At 34.0% G+C, this 22,310-nt stretch overlaps 1 protein-coding gene across 1 annotated transcript in view; it reads left to right on the top strand.

Annotated features, from left to right (window-relative positions):
• LOC149776495 (uncharacterized) overlaps positions 1-22,310 on the top strand; it is a 55,470-nt gene that overhangs the window by 19,622 nt on the left and 13,538 nt on the right. The window contains exons 2-5 of the mRNA XM_089940929.1: positions 8,585-8,721; positions 14,611-14,707; positions 17,510-17,565; positions 20,938-20,979. Coding sequence (XP_089797055.1) covers positions 8,610-8,721; positions 14,611-14,707; positions 17,510-17,565; positions 20,938-20,979 — 307 coding nt within the window. The 5' untranslated portion in view covers positions 8,585-8,609. The remainder of the gene's footprint in view (positions 1-8,584; positions 8,722-14,610; positions 14,708-17,509; positions 17,566-20,937; positions 20,980-22,310) is intronic.

Below are 22,310 nucleotides of genomic sequence, written 5' to 3'. Positions count from 1 at the left end.
ATGCTATTTGGTCTGTCTTTAAAGTTTAGTTCATTGAATTTAATTGAAATTTTCTTTCTGTATTTCCAATTTTGCAAGGTCATCAAAGGTCGCGCTGAAGATAATTGCCAGTTGAATTTATCTTATTGGTTGCTTAGAAATAACGTACATAATTTTCATTATTGATATACGACCTAGCCTTGTCATATTGACTCAAGATCATTATAGAAAATGTATTCTCAAATAATGTTAATAATATTGCATTCATTTAGGTTTACTCAGGCCTCTAATCGGTGCTTTCCCTGACAAAGCAAAATTGTACAAGTTATGCTTTCATGCATACTGTATATTGGCATGACTATCTGGTCCACCTTTGTTCATTAAATTCAGAGCTATTAAATATCTTTCTTATTGGTGATAAGTAACAATAAATTGCTTTCGTGTAACATTCCACAATCACTGGGAATTAGAACACAGCTGTTATTTTTATTGGTTTGTTTTGTTGCTGTTTTTGTTGTCGTGTGCATACTATCATATTTAGCACAGGATATACATGTTGCTTTAACTATAAGACCGTACTCAGTATAGCCCACTGTTTCATAGGTACAGAGATAAGACCATACTTACTATAGCCCACTGTTTCATTGGTACAGACATAAGACCATACTTACTATAGCCACTGTATCATTGGTACAGACATAAGACCATACTTACTATAGCCACTGTATCATTGGTACAGACATAAGACCATACTTACTATAGCCACTGTATCATTGGTACAGACATAAGACCATACTTACTATAGCCACTGTTTCATTGGTACAGACATAAGACCATACTTAGTATAGCCCACTGTATCGTTGGTACAGACATAAGACCATACTTATTATAGCTCATTGTATCGTTGGTACAGACATAAGACCATACTTATTATAGCTCATTGTATCGTTGGTACAGACATAAGACCATACTTAGTATAGCTCACTGTATCGTTGGTACAGACATAAGACCATACTTATTATAGCTCATTGTATCGTTGGTACAGACATAAGACCATACTTACTATAGCCACTGTATCATTGGTACAGACATAAGACCATACTTACTATAGCCCACTGTATCGTTGGTACAGACATAAGACCATACTTATTATAGCTCATTGTATCGTTGGTACAGACATAAAACCAAACTTAGTATAGCCTACTGTATGGTTGGTACAGACATAAAACCATGCTTATTATGGCTCAATGTATCGTTGATACAGACATAAGACCATACTTAGTATAGCCTACTGTATCGTTGGTACAGACATAAGACCATACTTATTATAGCTCAATGTATCGTTGATACAGACATAAGACCATACTTAGCATAGCCCACTCTATCGTTGGTACATACGTAAGACCATCCTTATTATAGCTCATTGTATCGTTGGACAGACATAAGACCCAACTTAGTATAGCCTACTGTGTCGTTGGTACAGACATAAGACCATCCTTATTATAGCTCATTGTATCGTTGGTACAGACATAAGACCATACTTAGTATAGCCCACTGTATCGTTGGTACAGACATAAGACCATACTTATTATAGCTCATTGTATCGTTGGTACAGACATAAGACCATACTTAGTATAGCTCACTGTATCGTTGGTACAGACATAAGACCATACTTATTATAGCTCATTGTATCGTTGGTACAGACATAAGACCATACTTAGTATAGCCCACTGTATCGTTGGTACAGACATAAGACCATACTTATTATAGCTCATTGTATCGTTGGTACAGACATAAGACCATACTTAGTATAGCTCATTGTATCGTTGGTACAGACATAAGACCATACTTAGTATAGCTCATTGTATCGTTGGTACAGACATAAGACCATACTTAGTATAGCCTACTGTGTCGTTGGTACAGACATAAGACCATACTGAGTATACTTAGTATTGCCCACTGTATGGTTGGTACAGACATAAAACCATACTTATTATGGCTCAATGTATCGTTGATACAAACACAAGACCATACTTAGTATAGCCTACTGTATGGTTGGTACAGACATAAAACCATACTTATTATGGCTCATTGTATCGTTGGTACAGACATAAAACCATACTTACTATAGCCCACTGTATGGTTGGTACAGACATAAGACCATACTTATTATAGCTCAATGTATCGTTGGTACAGACATAAGACCATACTCAGTAACGCTAACTGTATCGCTGGTACAGACATAAGACCATACTTACTATAGCCCAATGTATCGTTGGTACAGACATAAGACCATACTTAATTGAGCCCACGGTATAGTTGGTGCAGATAAAAGTCCATATGTTTTGAGGATTTTTGATGCTTATCATGTATCGTGTATGTCCCTTTTACTTCATTGTAAAATTTTGACTGTCGAACAATTATCGTTTAGTACTGTTTATGATTCTTTTTTTCTGGAAGGTTTTATCTTGATTTTGTTTTTCTTCTATTAAGTTTTTATATTTGGTATCTGTTTAAAATATTACTTTAAATCGGCATCGTAAGGCTGATAATGGGATGAAATGCCGTTAGACTCGACGACTAGCACTGCCAGTACTAGTACTTGGAAACTTATCCCACTAGGGGACCCAGTTTTTTGACCCTGAGGCTCTTCATCCATTTACTATATATCGTCGCTGACTCGGATATTTCCGATTTCCGGAAGTTCAAAAATTAGAAAAATATTAATTGCATCCGATGTGATAATCTTATATCGATCTTTTCTTTGGTAAGGGAGAGTTGTTTCTTTATCCCGTTTTTACGATTTATCTACGACATAGGAAAAAGGAAGGAAAAAAAGAAGCCGGGTATAGGAAAAACATTTTGATTCGGGTATAGGCCTACTCCACAGCAAAGTCTTTAGTGTTATTCTAGATCGGAACTTGTGATAGACATATTGGACTTTTAGTATTAGCATTCCAGAAAATAACCGGTCTGTATAGATACCGAAAATCGTCACACAACCCGTAGGGATCTTTTGTTTGCTCCTTTTATCGCGGCAGATTACGATAAAGATTGTATCACAGTCTAAATAGTCCTGACTGAGCTCTTTGTATGCTGTTCTAGTAGAAATTCGCCTATGTGGTTTTATTTTCTCGTAAACAGAATAACTATAATTATCTGGTTACGTCGTCCGTGATTATCTGTGTTTGTTGATTCTAGTTTAACACGACATAGAGAATACTTAGAACCGTATTCAGGTTTTTAAGTCGTCATATTAACTGGATTGGATGTACTCCAAGATAGCCATTAGGAGTAAGCCAGAACAAATATATTCCAATTTACACAAATGCTTGGAAAACTAAATTGCTCGACACCCCACTTACTTTGTAAAGTATGAATAACATGAGTATTAAACGTTTCATATTTACTTTAAAGATGCATACATTCGGGTTTCATACAGAAGCAAGCAAAATGAAGCATTGCAAAGAATACACGATTGAATTTCTGAGGATGACCCAATACCTTTTAATATAATAAAGATGTTGTGTTTAATAGGAAGCCAAAGAAACCTGGATACAAAAATAAGACTGGACTATATAATGGATAAAACAAAACCCAGAAAAAGGGTATAAAATTGCAATTTTATATAATTCTACATCGTGATCAACAGACGAACAGTGTATAAAGTGAATTTTCATTTTTAAATCCATATGACAAAATAACGGCGGTTGTCGAGGTATCCGTCATTTGCTGAGCATATTCATCCGCCTGGTAATAAATCTGGGACAGTTACGACTTTTAGTCTGGTTTTAGTGTTGTAAGCAATACCTTTGATTACATCTTTATTGACAGTCTGATTTGAGAAGCTGTCTAAACGAGGATTTTGTACGCGAATAATTTCTTCAAACCCGGCAATCCTAGTGTTAAGTGATTTATAGCCTCATCCCGTCTGGAGAAGTCTACTAACTGACCTTGAGATGTTAAAACGTAATATTTAATATGGTTTGTCTTTAATGTTTTGTTTCAGTTTTCCAAATCAATGCTTACAAACGTCGTAAAGCACCTCAATTTTGAACACACACACACACACACATTTCGTCTCAAGAACGCCGCGTTTCTGGTAGCCTTGTGCCCTGTCACTTAAAACTGTTTTCGGAATCGACATTATTACTGTTGGTTAGGGCTCACGTCTATTTTTCCAGTTGGTGAAAACATTCAGCTTCCTAGGTCTCTGTGGAGAGCGTGTTCAACATAAGTAAGATGTATGGGAATAAATAATATATTTTAATGCCTATTTCGATACATAATTGTAAAATAATAAAGCAGATACCACATAAAAAATAGTTGTGGTTCACTATCGACCGTATCCAAGAAATAACACCATCTTAAGGGTAAGTACCATATAAATCACCTCTCCGTGTATTATTGCGGGGGGGGGGTAAAATGACGGTAAGGATTCGTTGATTTAAAAAATGTATTTTTAAACTGGACACTGTCACTCTCTGGTGTTCATTTCCCTATTTGTGTGGATTAATTATTATTTAATTCATGTACAAAAATGGCGACGGGTGATTAGGATATCTGTGTGGGTTAGCTACTGTTTTATTTCATGCACGATTGGGTCAAAGTGTTGACATTAAAAACATAACTACCGCAACCGATGTCAGACACATTGCTATTGGAATACAAATAGTGGTTGACCGCAGAGATTTATTATTGCCTGACCACAAATTATTTAGTAACTAGAAATGATATACTGGCGCCACAAAAGGAGAAATGATGAAGTCAGAATTGTGACTGGTTCTCGCATACAGAATTACTGCCTTGTCTGATCATCTAACACGTTTGCATTGATATTGTGTTTTACATGCAAGTTGATTTATTACTTTTGTAACTCTTAAAGAGTACAACAAAGAACAAATATTGTATTCATTTCATATATATATTACGGAACTAATTGATTTTGCGTTATATCAAGTAAAAAGTGATTATAAAATACCCTTGCTGCATCAATTTAGCATACGTACCAAGCCCGTATTTCCGTGTAGATAAAAATATTACGTTTTCCTAGGACCTAATCCACAAATCATGTAAGAATATTTCTACTTTTTCCTGCATAGTAGGAGCTTTACTGTTTTATGAGAATAAAAGAACCAGCGGTATTTCACTGTGAAATTTTTATAATCGAAGTCATAAGAGTTAATTGGATAAGTACCAAGCAAATCACCGCTTCGAACGAACAAATATAACTTATTAATAGCAGTGATGACGTCAGTAATAAAAATAGGTTGCCAACTTTAATCACCGTCTACAGTTGTAATTTACGTGGCAATTGATTGGTTGTAACTGGGCATGATGAGGAGGAACATTTACATGCAACTTCCAGTTCATAAACACATGCAGAATGGGGTTTATCTTTTGTAAATGATAAATGTATCACGGATGTGTTCCATTATAAATAGGTCCATACAGTACAGTCCCGTCTTTATCTTTCTTTCTAAACTAATCCTTGCGCTTGTTTGTCATATTCTACTTTTTATCAGTTTCATATCTGCCTAAACATCGCATAGTCAAAGAAAAGTTGTTGACAAGTTTTTACGATTTTTTAATAAATAATATTTAGCAAATATTATTTTTATTATTTAATTAGTTTTATCATAGTGTCAAGCAATTAAAATGTTTCTCTGCTAGTTTCTTTATCCGTTGTTTTCACGTGATGTCACAAAGCTTATGTACTTCCATATCCGCCATTTCGACTCCCTATCCCCGTCTAACAACATTGTTCTTCCTACATAGTTATGAAGTTAAGTCTCATTTGGTGCATAAGGATACCCTAATACATCACATTCTGTTGCGCAGACAGAATGCGTGACTTTTCACCTTTTCGTTTTTCAAGTAAAACATTGAAATTTCAACTATATCATTCTTTCATAAACAAATAGATCCATCAATAAACAGACGATAAACAAATGGATACACAAACAAGTAGAAACATGTAATGATTTTCAATTTCATGGGCTGAAATCAATCATTTAGTTATCGCTCAAGTTAAAAGGCTAATTATTAGGATCATTTCAAAAATACTCGGTTTTGACATTTGAGACACAGTCCTGTTCCGTAAGGCACATGGTTGATTGTTTTAATACACTGAAGATGAAACTTCTTTGAACGGTTTTCTCTTTCATTCAGTGTCATCATATGTCCATCATCTCTACCACATGTCTTCGGCATGATGCCCCAGTGTTAGACATCACTATAAACTGCCACACTGCAGACATCGTAGCGATATGACTGAAATTTTTTTAAAGCTAAGTTAAAAATCCAAATCAACACACACAGTATCTGAAGGTATTAATTAATATTGCTTTGTCAGCGGTCTTTGGTACAAGCACTTGTTTTCTAGAAAAGTATTTTGCTCTGGTATAATTTTAATTCCGCAACTGATATTGTATCCTGAAGATCATTGTCCGGAAATACTCTTTCCAGCCTAGATTCTTTGGGACATCGTGCAAAATATTAAGAAATTCTCTGTTTGTCAGAAATAACTGCATTTCTATTTGATATCAGTATGAAAGATTACGGCCTAACTTCACTATTCTGTCTTTTCATATAAGCCAGGAAACTTCCAGCTTTGTCTTTACTTCTGTGTTATACAGGAAATTAATTTCAAGTACAATCTATTATGTATCATTTCGATGAAGTAAATATCCTTATCAACAACTAAATCAAGTTTTTATCTTGAATATACGTCATGACTGTTGTTGACAAAGTTTTGGTTGGGACTGAAAGAGGCTGCGCAGTGCGCGCGCGCGTTACATTGTAGGTTTTTGCGTACACACGTCTGTGAAAACAACGCACATATAAACTGCCATGTATGAATTACATGTCTATTGGACTTCGTTTATAAAAGCTCCGGCAACAATTAGTTGTTTTTTTTAATTGAGAAAGATTTTCGTTACCTGGGGGACAAACAGATTACATAATCATTTATACTTATATCATTATTCCGTTACAACTGGAAATTTGTCATATCGAAGGTCTATAGAAGCGACCTTCACAAATGTCTGATAAATCCGTTCTGTTTTCTTGAATGAAACTTTTTTAATAAAAAGAAACACCTTCTTAGCGGGTGTGATATTGTATTTTGCCCACTTGCCTTTATCAGTCCTTCTGTCTTTCTTGGGCTTGTTTGACTTCCTTTGTTCTTAACATCATAAAGTGTGGGAAGTAGATTCTTCTTTCTCGATGCCCGTAAACTACTGTGCAAGTCATTATTTAAGGTTATTATGTAAAACTTTCAAGTATCAAAGGAACAGTTTAATTCCTGTTGTTGAGAGATTTAGCCGATAACGTTTCTTAGCTGTTTGCCGATCGGGGGCGAGGCGGATGTTATTGCAGAATTCGTTACATGAAATTGGACCAGCGAAATGCATTGCCGCCATATTTGGTTGGTACGAGCATTCTTAATTCCATCTTGAACTGGGATCCGCAGAGTCTTAGTAGTTAAGGCGTAATGGTGTGGCGATTCGGTTCCCACCAACTGATCAGTTCGGGTCGGCTACATTGGTGTGTCCTTCTTGCTTATGGCTCTGTACCCGACTTGCCTTTGCGCGGTATCATCTTCAAGTGCCTGTGCTGTAAAGAAAACAACTTACCCCAGACCGAAAGTAACCGGAAGCGCAATTCTGACCATTGTGGAAAATACCAGACCAGATGTTTTCACATATCTTTATGAGAATAGGTGATAGGTTGTAAAATTATTATTTTTATTATTATTATTATTATTATTATTATTATTATTATTATTTGTAGAAACACAACATCGTTTGCAAATTGTTTCAGATGGAAAGGCCTCCAGAACCATATGTATCTCGGTGAATTTATTTTTATTTTTATAGTGCATTTTTCGGAAGACCTTTCTGCACCTGACTTTTACAATTTTCTTTTTTTAAATAAGCAACTTCGGTGACCGTTACATTTCGATGGATTCTTAACGCGAGAGCTTTGATATCAAATTGCATTGCCATCATAAGTACTCGCCTGTAGGTTGCGTCCAACTGCAAACAACATAGACCCTGATCAGTCGTCACATAATGATGTTTGTTCCTTAATCTTCACAAACTGCATAGACCCATATTTTCTTGCGCATTATGCGACTGCAGATATAAATCTATGCGGTTTGCAGTTCGAGTAGAGCTGTATGCAGATATATACGGTATGAATAATCCAATAATAATAAACAAGAAGACACGTCTCCAGTGGGACTCAGACCGAAATATGTGCCTTCCTATTATTCGAAAACAAATTATTCATTATCTAACCGCTTCATGAAGAAGATTTTTCTGATTCTATTATTTAAACGATACAGGGAATACAATTATTTTTTCAAATGCTAAATTCCGTTGAATTATCTAGAATTCATATGGCACGGAACTTCTAAAATTGCTTTATTTAAACATTCGAATAGTTTCTTTTTTTAATCTGTAAACTTTACTTTAATCCTTCTGCGAAATGTCAATTTATTTCGCGCATAACGTGTGGGTCCCATTTTCATGATGCGAATTAAGGCTAATTGAATGTTCAGTTTGAGTGTATCATATGTGTTTATTTCATTTATTTGCAGGTGTGAGGACTGGCCTGGAGTCACAATGAATCGGGCCACAGGATTAAAGATCACCGAATTAAATCCACATTTGATATGTGTGTTATGTGGAGGTTATTATATAGACGCTACCACTCTTGTGGAATGTCTGCATACTTGTAAGTAGAGAGAGAGAGAGAGAGAGAGAGATCGGGAGAGAGAGATCTGAACAGTGCATTGCAGAAATATAGGAATGAGAAAAGAAACATGTTCACGACGAGGAATATAAATATCATTTAAAACGACGACGACGGTGATTGTGGGTTTTGTACATGTATTTTAAAATTGTAATATATCATACGTCTTGCTGATACCTTTTAAAAAGTTTTTTTTTTTACAGGTAAACTAAAGAATTCAAAGAAAGTGTTCGTTACATTTTAAGTTTTGAAGGTTCATTTGTAAAGGTTTTCCAGAATTATGTGGATAAGATGATGCTGTAAGGGTATCAGTACGATCGTTCCCGGATGTCCTGTTCTTTTGAATGGACAATTCACATTAAAATTAACCCACCGTAAAAATCTATATAATACTGTTAGAATGACATGCCTAGCATGTGCGTGTTGCATTAGCGTAAGCAATTATCGTAAGCTTTAATGACTATATTTGAAGATAACCCTGCTGGTCGTCTAAGTAGGACGAGAGCAGTCTATTCAAAATGTATTGCAGGTTGCAGTCTTCACTTTTTATTTTGATGTAGGATTTTGTTTCTGACGATAAATGTTGCCCGTGGGATGTTTTTCCATAATCGGCTGTTTGATCGACAGCCTAAAACCATTTGGTATTCCTCGAGTTTGCCAGTTGTTGCTGTAAGGTCTTCAAAAGGTCAATGGTATTTTCTTTCGGTCATGATAGGTTGAGGTGTTTTTCTGCTATGCGTGCTCCACCAATCAAATTTAGGCTGCAAGTCTTATCACTAAGACATATCCGCATGGTGTATGTTCCCCACTGCTCTACTTGTTATAATGTCAGTTGAAACTCTGGGCGTGACGTTTTATCTGTATTTCTATTGATTATGGCATAATGTTCTAGACGTGTTACAGAAGTACTGGACCGCGATCTAAATCCCCAGTCGAGGCCTTAAAAAAAAACTTAAGTACAATGCGATGACGTGGTGATGGAAATTGTGTCACCACACAGAAAAGTGTATTTATCCCCAAAAATTTAGAAAATAAACCTAAGTAAATTATTTACCATACAGGTATTTAATGCATTTTTCTTTACTTGAGATATAAGAACCATAGCTGAGCGTAAGTTTTTGCAAGTATTCTAATCAGCAAATATCTTTTTTTTCCCCCAAGTTCTTGCAATGCTATTTCAGATTTTTTTAATCTTTCCATTATACCAGAATAAGTTTTATGCAAGTACGCTAATCAGCAAATATATTTTATGTATTTCTTTTCCAAGCTCATGCAGTGCTATTTCAGATTTTTTACATCTTTCCATTATACCAGAATAATTGTAAACAAAATTCAAAAGAGTCAGGTCATTTCTTCAAAATACACCTTATATATACAATAATATTTGACCTGATAAAATTGTATTAATTTGCAAGTTCTTACTGCTACCTGTAAAAATGGTCATTGTGTGTTCACGGTAGCATAACCAAAAGATATTTTACATAAAAAGACACTGAAACAATAAACTCTTGCATTTACTTTCATCGAACGCTATCTCACGTAGTTGTTTTAAACAGTTTTCTTAGCAAGCCGAATTCTAAACATAGCGAACTCATGATCAGTTGAATATTAATTTGGACGAGATTAGACATGACATCTCGCGAGAGTTAAGTGTACCTTGGCTGCAAACTCCAGATATTTTGTAGAATACGTATATTTATCAAGTTTACATTTGACTACATCGAGCGAAATTAGGCTTTTCCACGCTGCAAGAAATAACATCATGCATTTGTTTTTGTTCTTTTCATGTAGAATCTCTTATTTGATTCTTTTAAAGTTAAGCGTAACTGAATGCTGTGCTAATGTTGCCAGACAAAGTTTCCTTTTCAGGTTGGCAATATATGTGCTTATGACATGACAGATTAAACAGTACACAAGTTTGAAACAATCGTGCAAAAGGAACGTAATTTAAGATTAAAAACACATTTATAGTCATGCATATTTATGGGGTTTAAAGGGAATCCATTAAAGTCACGAGTTAACCTGGTTGAGAGTAATAGCTGAGTGTCATCAAACTCGTCATAACGTAGTTTTATGCTTCGTCCACTTCAAAAGTAGACCGCCTTGATCCAAATATATCTTACTTCATGAAACAGGGAGAAAGAAAAATACGTTGTGTCATCAACGCATGCGCCGATACTCTGCCCCAAATTATTCGGAATGCCTTTTGCCATTTAAAGCGATAATAAATCATATTCCTTTTCAGAACGATAAAGATAATTGACATTGTCTAAATTTATTTCCGTCCTCATTCTGTCATTTTATTCCAAAATTGCAATCACGCTTGATAACTGAAAACTAATACAATCTTTGATCGATATCTTATGCGCACATTCGGAGAACGTAAACTGATCCTTTTCCAAATAGTGCGAGGTGATCATTTCACATGTTTGTAATAGAACTAGTTTTGATTGTAATTTACTGCCGCGTGTTAAAGTAATTTAAAGCTCTTTATGGCAACTAGAAAATCGCTGAGAGATGACTGATAAAGTCACGTCTCTACCGAACTATTTTATGTTGCGGTTGTATTTTCCCAGCAAGGCTATATTTTATGTGCATTGCATAGATAGCTTCGCAGCAAATGCAGCGCTGCAATGGGTGGAAAGAAAAAAAAATAATGTTTTGCAAGAGAACATTTGTCATTTTTGCCCCAGTATAAATCGCTTAAAATGTTTATATCAGATGGAATTGAGGGAAACAAATTTACATGACACAATGTTAAACGCATTGTTTCTAAAATAGATAATATAATTGTCTATGAAAATGAAATAAGCAAACCTAAGCAAGAAAGCAAGAATGTAGACAATTTACATGTTATCAAATATATTATTAAATCAGATCTCAAGTGTGGTATACGATTATATATATATATATATATATATATATATATATATATATATATATATATATATATATATATATATATATATATATATATAACCAGTTCAAAAGCACTCATCAAGTACATGACTATGCTGTGGTGTTAAGTCAAAATGAAAACAAGGTTCCATTTTCGCTGTTTTGTTTAATCGACATTTTCGCTGTTTTGTTTTTTGTGACGTGAGTAAATGTGATATGATTTTTTTTTATGCATTGCAAATCAGTTAAATGTTATCATAAGATCATATATGACCAGATTTATTTATATATTAAATACAAGTAAAATAAAGACAGAAGTTAAATGAAGACTACATGCATGCGTGCGTGGGCATGTTCGTATGTACGACGTTCGTTCATTAATTCATTCGTTCGATCGTTCGTTCATTCATTCATTCATTCACCCATCCTTCCATCCTTCCTTCCGTCCATCCATGCATGCATGCATGCATCCATACATACATACAAACATACGTACGTACATACATACATACATACATACATACATACATGCCATGCATGCGTGCGTTCATACATGAATCCACAAAATGGACTTATGCTTGGCTCAATGATAACAGTTATTGTTGTACTATATACATTGTAAATCAGTATAATATGTTATATTGATTGGTGTCGATAATAAGAGTAATAAACAATATGGATTATTTTAAATAGCAGTACTTACATGAATTTTTTCTTATGCAAACATAAATAACCTTACGGAAAACCGTTTTAAAGACAAACGTTTTAGAACCATTTTCACTGAGAAACGAAGGTACATACAAGTGCCGTTACACAAACTTTTTGAAGACAATATAAGTTTTGCATCTCCATATTGGTGAATATGTACAAAAAGGTTGTATTATTGTCTTCTTTAAATGTAAGATTGATCCTATTTTGGCAACCTAAAACAATTAACAACTGATTCAGTGATGAATCCCTGCACCTTTTCTCTGTAACCGGCGGTAATTACCCAATCGTTCTGCCATATTGGTTTTTCCTACATCTTGTCACTGAAGGCCAAGTTCCGACTCGAAAATCAATATTCATTGGTTCAGTACCAGAACGTTGCTTGCCACTTCGTGTCCTGAAATAAGCTGCTCGTTCTGTCATCGTTTATGAATGATATCCTGAAATGTTACACCTCACCCCGTCATTTTCATATGATATGCAAGTAGAGGGTGCGAACACCGGAAGTGAGTCTACTTCTCACTTATGGGCGGAGGACATGTTAAACGCTATAAAAGGTCATAGAGAGAAATGCACCGATTATATATTTTTGACAGGACTAATATTCGATTAATCAAGTTCTTGTAGTTATATGAAAGAATATACTCTCTTGCCTGCTGCATTATAATAAAAAATATCAACAATTAAAGTGGCATAGCCAAATGTGTTTCTTAATTAATTCACCGATTAATTCAACGGGAGATATTTTCTTTGTCTTTCTTATATGTTCTTATAGGTTTAATGATTTAAAAAGATCAAAAGACGCAAAACATTTAAAATCACTTCACATCAAACTATGCATTTATACGAATTGAAGTCAAACATAATTTAAACAGGATTTCGTATCATAGTTTGTAAAATGCAATGTGAGTATACAAGTAATTATGTACTAAACTGGATATCAGTTATACTGTACACACTATAATTCACAATATACCATAATACAAAAACTATGATTTATATTCAAGTCAGTAGTTTATTCTCTTGAACATATATATATTCATAGAGTACATACTACAAACGTACATATTCATAGAATACATACTACAAACGTACATATTCATAGAGTACATACTACAACCGTACATATTCATAAAGTACATACTACAAACGTACATATTCATAGAGTACATACTACAAACGTACATATTCATAGAGTACATACTACAAACATACATATTCATAGAGTACATACTACAGACGTATAGAATACATACTACAAACGTACATATTCACAGAGTACATACTACAAACGTACATATTCATAGAGTACATACTATAGATGTACATATTCATAGAGTACATACTACAAACGTACATATTTATCGAGTACATATTACAAACTTACATATTTATCGAGTACATATTACAAACGTACATTTTCACAGAGTAATACTAAAAAGTTTCTTATTACTAGAAGTTAACAATAATTACCTTGTAAAATGACGTCACGCCATGCTGTGCATTTCTGCGCAATTCAGTCCCAGAAATAAGTGCAGCAATGTTTGTCAGTAAACATGCCTTCATTTATTTTCATTTAAAGACGATTTAAATAGAATTAATTATTAAATAAAGAATTTTATATAAAAAGATATAGTGCTTGTACAGTTAAATAATATGATCTAGACCGATGGTCATGGCCAAAGAATCCATCTACACAGATTAAATATTTCTTTTTTAGAAATCCATGTATCATTATTTATGAAATTCAAAAAATGTTCTAACAAATGAAAGCAGTCAAATGATATAGAGATTCATCCATGTCAGACATTATTGCACGTGAAATTAATCCTAGATCTTAAGTTCGAGATACCACTTAGGCTTTTGAATTTCACTTAAGTTCGACATGCCATTTATGCTTTTGAATTTCACTTAAGTTCGAGATGCCATTTATGCTTTTGAATTTCACTTAAGTTCGAGATGCCATTTATACTTTTGAATTTCACTTAAGTTCGAGATACCACTTACGCTTTTGAATTTCACTTAAGTTCGAGATACCACTTAGGCTTTTGAATTTCACTTAAGTTCGACATACCATTTATGCTTTTGAATTTCACTTAAGTTCGAGATGCCATTTATGCTTTTGAATTTCACTTAAGTTCGAGATGCCATTTATGCTTTTGAATTTCACTTAAGTTCGAGATACCACTTATGCTTTTGAATGTTACTTAAGAGATACTCAGAAGAACTCTTATACGAATACCCGTGTTTCATTTTGTCTTTCAGTTTGCAAGTCCTGCATTGTAAACTATCTGCAGACGTGTAAATACTGCCCAGTATGCTCGGCTTTAGTCCACAAGACAAAACCCTTATTACGCCTCAGGTAAACTAATTAGCACCAATCATCAAAAGTAGTTATCACATAGTTTCTTACTAATAAAGAAATGTACACATTGATCTGTTTATAACTCCGTTGGAACCGAAGAGTCCTTTCACCTCCCGCTGTCACAAGCTTTATTATAGTTAAACAATGTCACGCATGTTGTTTTGCTGTTGTTTGACTGTTTTTGATTGCTATGTTTGCAAAGTTAATTTCGGTACCAACATTTCTGTTGTTTCAAAGTATTTCAAGCCGTACCGCGGAAGTTTTGAGCAGCGCATTATTTGCAAAATTGACCCTTGCTGATTTAAATTTTATGAATGAGAACACGAATTCTGAAGTCCATAAGTATAATTATTTCGAAAAAGAAACAATAAAATTCAGAAAACCCACTTGTTTAGAAGTGTTCGTATTTAAAAAACAAATACTTAGCTATTTAAATATATATAATTTTATTATGAATTTTTTTCCCGTCATGTTAATTGAATTAGCATATGGCAGCTGTCTGAATTAAAATTTAGAATGTCATTCTTGAAAATTAAAATATTTCCTGAATTTCAGACGCAATGGTCTTCAGACACTCTATGTAAGAATGTTCGCGTAAAATTAACTCATTAACCCCTGGCGCCTCGTTTACGTGTCAGAGGCTAGTAGCCTACCTCCGAACTCTGTAGCGTCAAGGTCATGTATGATACACTAATATGGGTGGTATAATAGGAAGATAGATGTAGCTTTTCAATGATACCAAATAATCAGAACGTTCTAGTTGCACTGCAAAATACAGAGGGAAAAACAGTTTGTTTTTTTTGGACCCGATTTTTTCCACCAAAATTTCGCAGATCTAAGGCAGACCAGTCTGAACTGCACAGACAGGCGAACCTGTGCATAGGATAAAAGATGGCCATTTGGAATTTAGAATGGCCTCGATACGAAAATGATGGATCCGTTGAGCAAATAAGATTTTTAAAAAGTACAACTTTTACCCTTCTGCTCATGCGCGAGCGAAATAGCCAATGAAAAACTATGTTTCTAACACAAGTAGGCATTAGGTTAGCTGGAAATCTCTTGCAAGTCGATGTAAGACAAAAGACAAAAACCTCCAGTGGTTAATGAATTCAACAATATCCGATTTGAATATTTTATCACATTTTGACATCTGCATTTTCTTTTCATATTTCGACATTTGGTACTTGATAAAAAAGGCAGCCATGTTACTATTAACACTTTTTTCTCTGTAAGCAGACTGCACTGAATATCATGGGTTATTGGTCAAAGGTCAATTTGGTCATGTCGCCATTTTTAAAAAATTGGTTATCACATAGTTTCTTACTAATAAAGAAATGTACACATTGATCTGTTTATAACTCCGTTGGAACCGAAGAGTCCTTTCACCTCCCGTTGTCACAAGCTTTATTATAGTTAAACAATTGAACCTAGTGACTTTAGAGTGTTTGCACCATAACTGTTATTGTCTGTTTTTCTTGTGGTGTTTATTTTGGAAAAATACGGTATATTGCGAAGGTAATTATCTGTCAGAATGATGATAAATGATTATGAATTGATCGCATTCGTACATGTCCTATATTAATAAGAATATATGTGCATAATATATGTATAAATTCTACTCTACAGTAATATGAAGAAAGGGCATTTCATTCAGTGTTAGTGTTATCCTTTTACTTGCATCCTTGTAAGCAAGCCTTGTAAAGACTAACCAAACCATGTAAAGACCTGCGACAAGAGAAAATTGATTATAAAGAATCTTGCGACGAGATACAAATCTCTGATTTCCTTGGAGACTGTAATACCAATATTGATTTAGTACGCATGCGCGGAGTCAATCCATACAAACTTAATAGATTTCTTTGCCTCAAGCCCAATTTCCATCTTTTCTATTGTTATCGTTTGTGCTGAAGCAATTTATGTAGTAATAAAACCAAGAATTGCTCCAGTTTTGTATCTTTTCCAATATGTTTTCCAGCAGTTTTATTGTATTTCTATAATACTAAAATCTGCTTCGTGTTTGTCTAGTTGGATTGACAGATTTGTCAATGCGAGTAATGTTTGCGATTCATCCGAGCGAGTTGACATAAATGAGAACGTGATAGTTTCCACAGAAAAGCAACTTGTCTGACTGGATATTGCCGCGCTATGGAAAACCAATATGCCAGAAAGAGCGCGTGCATATCACGTGCCAAAGACTATATATGTCGGTGTTTGTGATGGATTCCGCCAGACGTCGAAGCAATTACGAACTAAATGAGCGAATAATGTATATCCCAGATCTATGTTAGAAAGAAAACATACTGAAATACCAGCGATGCTTAAAATTTTCCACCTGCCGGCGAAAGCTAAGCTGCATACTGTTTTAAACTGGCTTACAGATTCAATACTGAGGAAACAAATAGTTGGTGAGAAAAGAAAGAAAAAAATTACCCCCCCCCAAAAAAAAAGGCCATTCTTTTAGACTGTTATAAGAGTTTGCACTGCAAGTGATTGGTAATGCATGAAAGGATGAGAAATGTTTACTAGTAAGATTGCAAAAAACGTTTGAACATCAGATGGTCAATTAGAAATGAACATTTAGGGAATCATTGGTTGGTCAGTCTTGTTTAGAAAAGAAAATTCATTTCTGGTTTTTAAAAAATATGTTGGTTATTTAGCGCTTATTACCTTGACAACTGTAAAAAAAATTACCGATTGGAGTATGTTTATTTCTTTATTGAGAAGGTTACAATCAAAGATTTTGGGTGATTGGATTAAGATGTAAACTTTTAATTTATTTATAAAACATTTTCTTTACAGGGCGGATACAACACTGCAAGATCTTGTTTTCAAATTAGTTCCTGGTCTTTTCCAAGGTAAGTATTAATAATACCAGCACCAGCACCGACAACACAATAGTTATATAGTTATATATATATATATATATGTGTGTGTGTGTGTGTGTGTATGTATATGTATGTGTGTGTATATATATATATATATATATATATATATATATATATATATATATATATATATATATATATATATATATATATATATATATACATACATACACGGTTAACCAGTATCAATTGTCTGCTTATAAACATGGGTAAATATATTTTTCGTTGTGTGCAGACATATCTAAGTGCTAATATTGCATATGGTATTACTCTCAGAAGTAGCAAATGTTCCTGCTGAAATCAATCATAGCTATGGACCATTTTGTCTAAATCATCTGTCAGGCTTGTCTTCTCGAGCCGATGATGAACTTTTGACTGATAAACAGTAACATTTGAGAAAAGCCATATTTTCTTAAACGCTTCATGGTAAACACCTGCGTAGTTTTTCTACATTATGCAACGATGCGACATGTAGCATATAATGGACTTAAGTTTAAGTGGAACATGTAGCCATGCAAACCCGTGCATCTGACATTGATTGCCAGGAAGTGAGGGTCATTATGAATGGTCTGTTCCTTCATATTAAAAAGTTTCGCGTGTACTGAAAGAAAGATATATTTGTTTGAGTATCTTTCTCCATTTTTATTATTATTATTTGGTCCAAAGAGTTGCAATTTGACATTTGGTTGAATAGTGAAAATTCCAAGTCGGCTACATGGCACAAAGAATATGATTTTATGACGTCACATTTAAGGCCAATCCATCATGATAATGTGTGTGTGTGTGTGTGTGTGTGTGTGTGTGTGTGTGATTTGGATTTTTAACGTAGCTTTAACAATTATGTCCCACCCAGTCACATTATCCTAACACCAGGCCGACATGCCCTAACACTAACCTCTTAATGCTGAGCGTCTTTGGTATGACTCGGCCGGGGATCGAACCCACTACCTCCGAGGCGGACGCTTTTACCACTATGCCACTGGAACGGTCGTGTGATAACGCAATATGTCCGGTTATCTCAGAATCGCTACATGCTTCATTATATACCGTGTTAATGTTTTAGTTTGAATGGTTATTTAATATGCAAATATTTTCTCTTGATTTCCAGATGCTTTGTTATACACGCAATAATGTGTCACGATATGGCGCCAAAATACAAAATGACACATATTGACAGTACAGTAGTTTTATTTGAAATACTGAAATCCATTTTCTGCTGGGAAGAATATTGGCGTATTGGATATTTAAAATGAGTCGTCTTCCATTTATCATTGAATAGACATTTAAGAAAAGGATTTGTATTTGAAAATCATTATTAAAACCTCATTCATGTATTTTGGTTTATCTCTTTGCAAACAGGCAGCATGGTGAAAACATTGTATGTAGCATGCTGTTGTAAAATAAACGTTTACTGCTCAGCGCGAGATGACGTGAACATTACATTGTGACATCATCGATATGACATTTCGTTTTATCTAACTATATCGAATTCAGGACATCCTCGTCTCTTTTCTATGCGAGTCGAATAACTCCGAAAGAGACTCAGAGGTAATCGTTGCTATACTTCCCAAATTGCTACGTTTTTGGCTGACGGATATCCGGCTGTCTCCGATTCTTATAAAATGAGATGCATTAAAATTACACTTGACGACGTTTCAGCAATCAATTAAAAATCTTTTAAAAAAAAATAATAATTCTGAATTATTACATAATAACAATGAGCCTGAGGGCAAGTCAAATGGACCGTTACTTACATCGGAGTTTGTTTTGTTTTAGCATGCGATGGACACACTCGATGATATTCCATTTGTATTTATCGTAGCAAAAATATGGAAACTGGGAGAGATTGTCTTTAATTAAATGATAATAAATACACAATCTTATAAAATTTTATTTAGTAATCATAAAGACTCCTGTAAAATGCAGTGATCGAGATAACGAATACTATACGAGACGCAAGTTTGTAGCAATTTACGATTTGATGGAAACCGGCCAAGCAGGATTTTCTGGGCGAAAAATCGGTGTTTTATTTAAAGTGTGTTCTAAAAGAATATTCACTCGCCCACAATTTATTGGCTAAGAGGAATCCACGAACAAAAATTGTGCAAATTTAACGAATTTTGAAAGATTCATTCAACAATTCTTTTTTAAACAATTAGTATCATGACATTTCCACCTACTGTTATATGTATTTAGCATTATTTATGTGTGCATATCAACCTGTATACTTTTACTATCTTTGGATTGCGTGCAGATTTAGCTGTGTACAAATATCATTTCTATACAAAGCAATTTTTAGTACTCGTATATTTCACTATCGATCCATCAATCATCCCTAAAGTAGATTTTGCATCCGATTACACATTTCTAAATTTCTGAAAAAGAAATATATTATGTTTCTTATAATGTTATTATATATATATATATATATATATATATATATATATATATATATATATATATATATATATATATATATATATATATATATATATATGATATGGCTTTTATGGTAACCAAAACATAATTAAATTTAAAAACTGCCAGATATTCCTTTGTTATTAGATGATATTCATTCTTGCAATACCATTGTCTAATTCGCATATATTGGGTTAGGTTATCAAAGGCATGAGGATTACGCCCATGTTAGTTCGAGAAGGAATAATATTTCAACAGAGAATCCGTCAGATGAGGGTTTTTTCCTCCCATGGACACCGGATTTACTCATATATCAGAACTTGCCCGAATGCAAACAGTACAGACCAAGATATAGTGTCACATAATACGCCGGAAGATATGTCTTGGATATCCTACTACTTCTGAACTGCAATTTTAGTTCAAGTCTTATTATCAGCCAATCGAAAATGGCGTCACAAACTGGCACAAATATCTAGCTCACAATCAGGTGCACGAGGTTTTATGACCTCCATACCTGGTGTCGCATAAGTGGGCAGATCAGTGGCCATGTGACTGGTATACTCATTATTTGATGCGAACATCACAAACCGATGCCGATCCTTCATGCGACGGCATATTTGTGTTTCCGCTGCCCAAAATTTGGTTGGCGGATTATAAACAGGGACATAAAATAATTAAACAAAGCAACACAAGTTTTACATCTTTCCAATAGGGTTATATTTCGATTGCAATCAAAGTCTAAGCAATTATGGAACCATCTTTCGTAGTAATACGGGTGATAACACCTAAATATGATTGATCAGCGTTTAATGTGTCATGTTTTACCTTTTTCATACACAACCTTGCTGCATTACATATTTATGACAGGTAACGCAAAACAGATGCCAAAATGAACAATAGTTTAAACACTTTTTCCTTTTGCAGATGAAATGCGACGTAGAAGAAAGTATTACAAAGAAAAAGTTGGTACGTATGACGTATTATTTTATTGAAATTGTTGTATTTATCAGATTCACTATGCTTTTCTGTTGTAATAGAAAATTATTATCGTACTCTAATGCAGTCTCAACTCAAATTATGATGTCTGATTGGCTGATGTCCAAGCACTTGACGACCAATCATACTTAGAAATATTTGATTGAGTTTAAACCTAAATGTGTGAATGTTGTACCATACATGCCAGATTCCTTGTCTTTACCCATGATCAATAAATACAATAAAACGTCCATTATTGGTATCTATTGCAGACATGGATTTTATCCTGATGTAACTGGTGTCTGGATACCTGATAAATCTGAACAGAATAAGTAGTATAATAAATTGTACAGATAAATGGTTATGTTATACGGAACAAGTAGTGTCATAAACTGTTCGGATAACTGATTGTGTTATTTAGAATATATCGTGTAATCACTTCTTCGGTTAACTGATTGTGTTATTTAGAATAAGTCGTATAATAAATTGCTCTGATAACTGATAATGTTATTTTGAATAAGTCATGTATGTAACATAGCTTTTTTTAACGCAGTTTGATCGAATTTTTTCGAATAAAAGGCGCCAATACAATTTAAGTTTTTCTGTAGTAAATTTATTAATGTGTTATTTATTTATTTATTTATTTATTTATTTATTTATTATAAGATTATGTTGCATGTTTTCTTTATGTTACGCGTCAAAATAATGCGAAACGCTGTTGTTCATAATTAAAGACCGTTTAATGTCGATATATATTATATCGATATAACTGAATCATATTAAACAGTTTGTTTTCACGGCACAGCAATATATATATATATATATATATATATATATATATATATATATATATATATATATATATATATATATATATATATATATATCGGTTTTTCAATGCCAAGGAAATCGGATTAAAGTTCTTTGCCTATGGATACTCCATTATAGCCGACCAGGCTGGTTCGATGGTAGGAATCGAACCCTTAACCCTTCGGTTTTAAGTCGGACACACTTGCCACTGAATCATCACATCTCCCATTTTGAAAAGCGAAATAATTGTCCGAATAGACTGATATTTAGATAACTAGGTGACCTATATTCTTTGTTTACATTACTGTCAAATTGCTCATAAACATTTTTCAATTATATTAATTTTCATATACAGAGTATATACTCGATGTCAAATTAATCTCATGCGCTGGCATGAATCAAATGCGTTTCAACTGATCCAGCCAAATATATTTGGGCACGTTAATTGAAACTCGTTGTTTGTTAACAAGACCGCTATATTGCCCAAAACCTGTTCAACATATTTCATATAA

This window comes from Sinohyriopsis cumingii, chromosome 18 (assembly GCF_028554795.1).
Source record: "Sinohyriopsis cumingii isolate HCF-2022 chromosome 18, ASM2855479v2, whole genome shotgun sequence".
Taxonomy (NCBI): domain Eukaryota; kingdom Metazoa; phylum Mollusca; class Bivalvia; order Unionida; family Unionidae; genus Sinohyriopsis; species Sinohyriopsis cumingii.
This window is presented reverse-complemented; position numbering and strand designations above follow the sequence as displayed.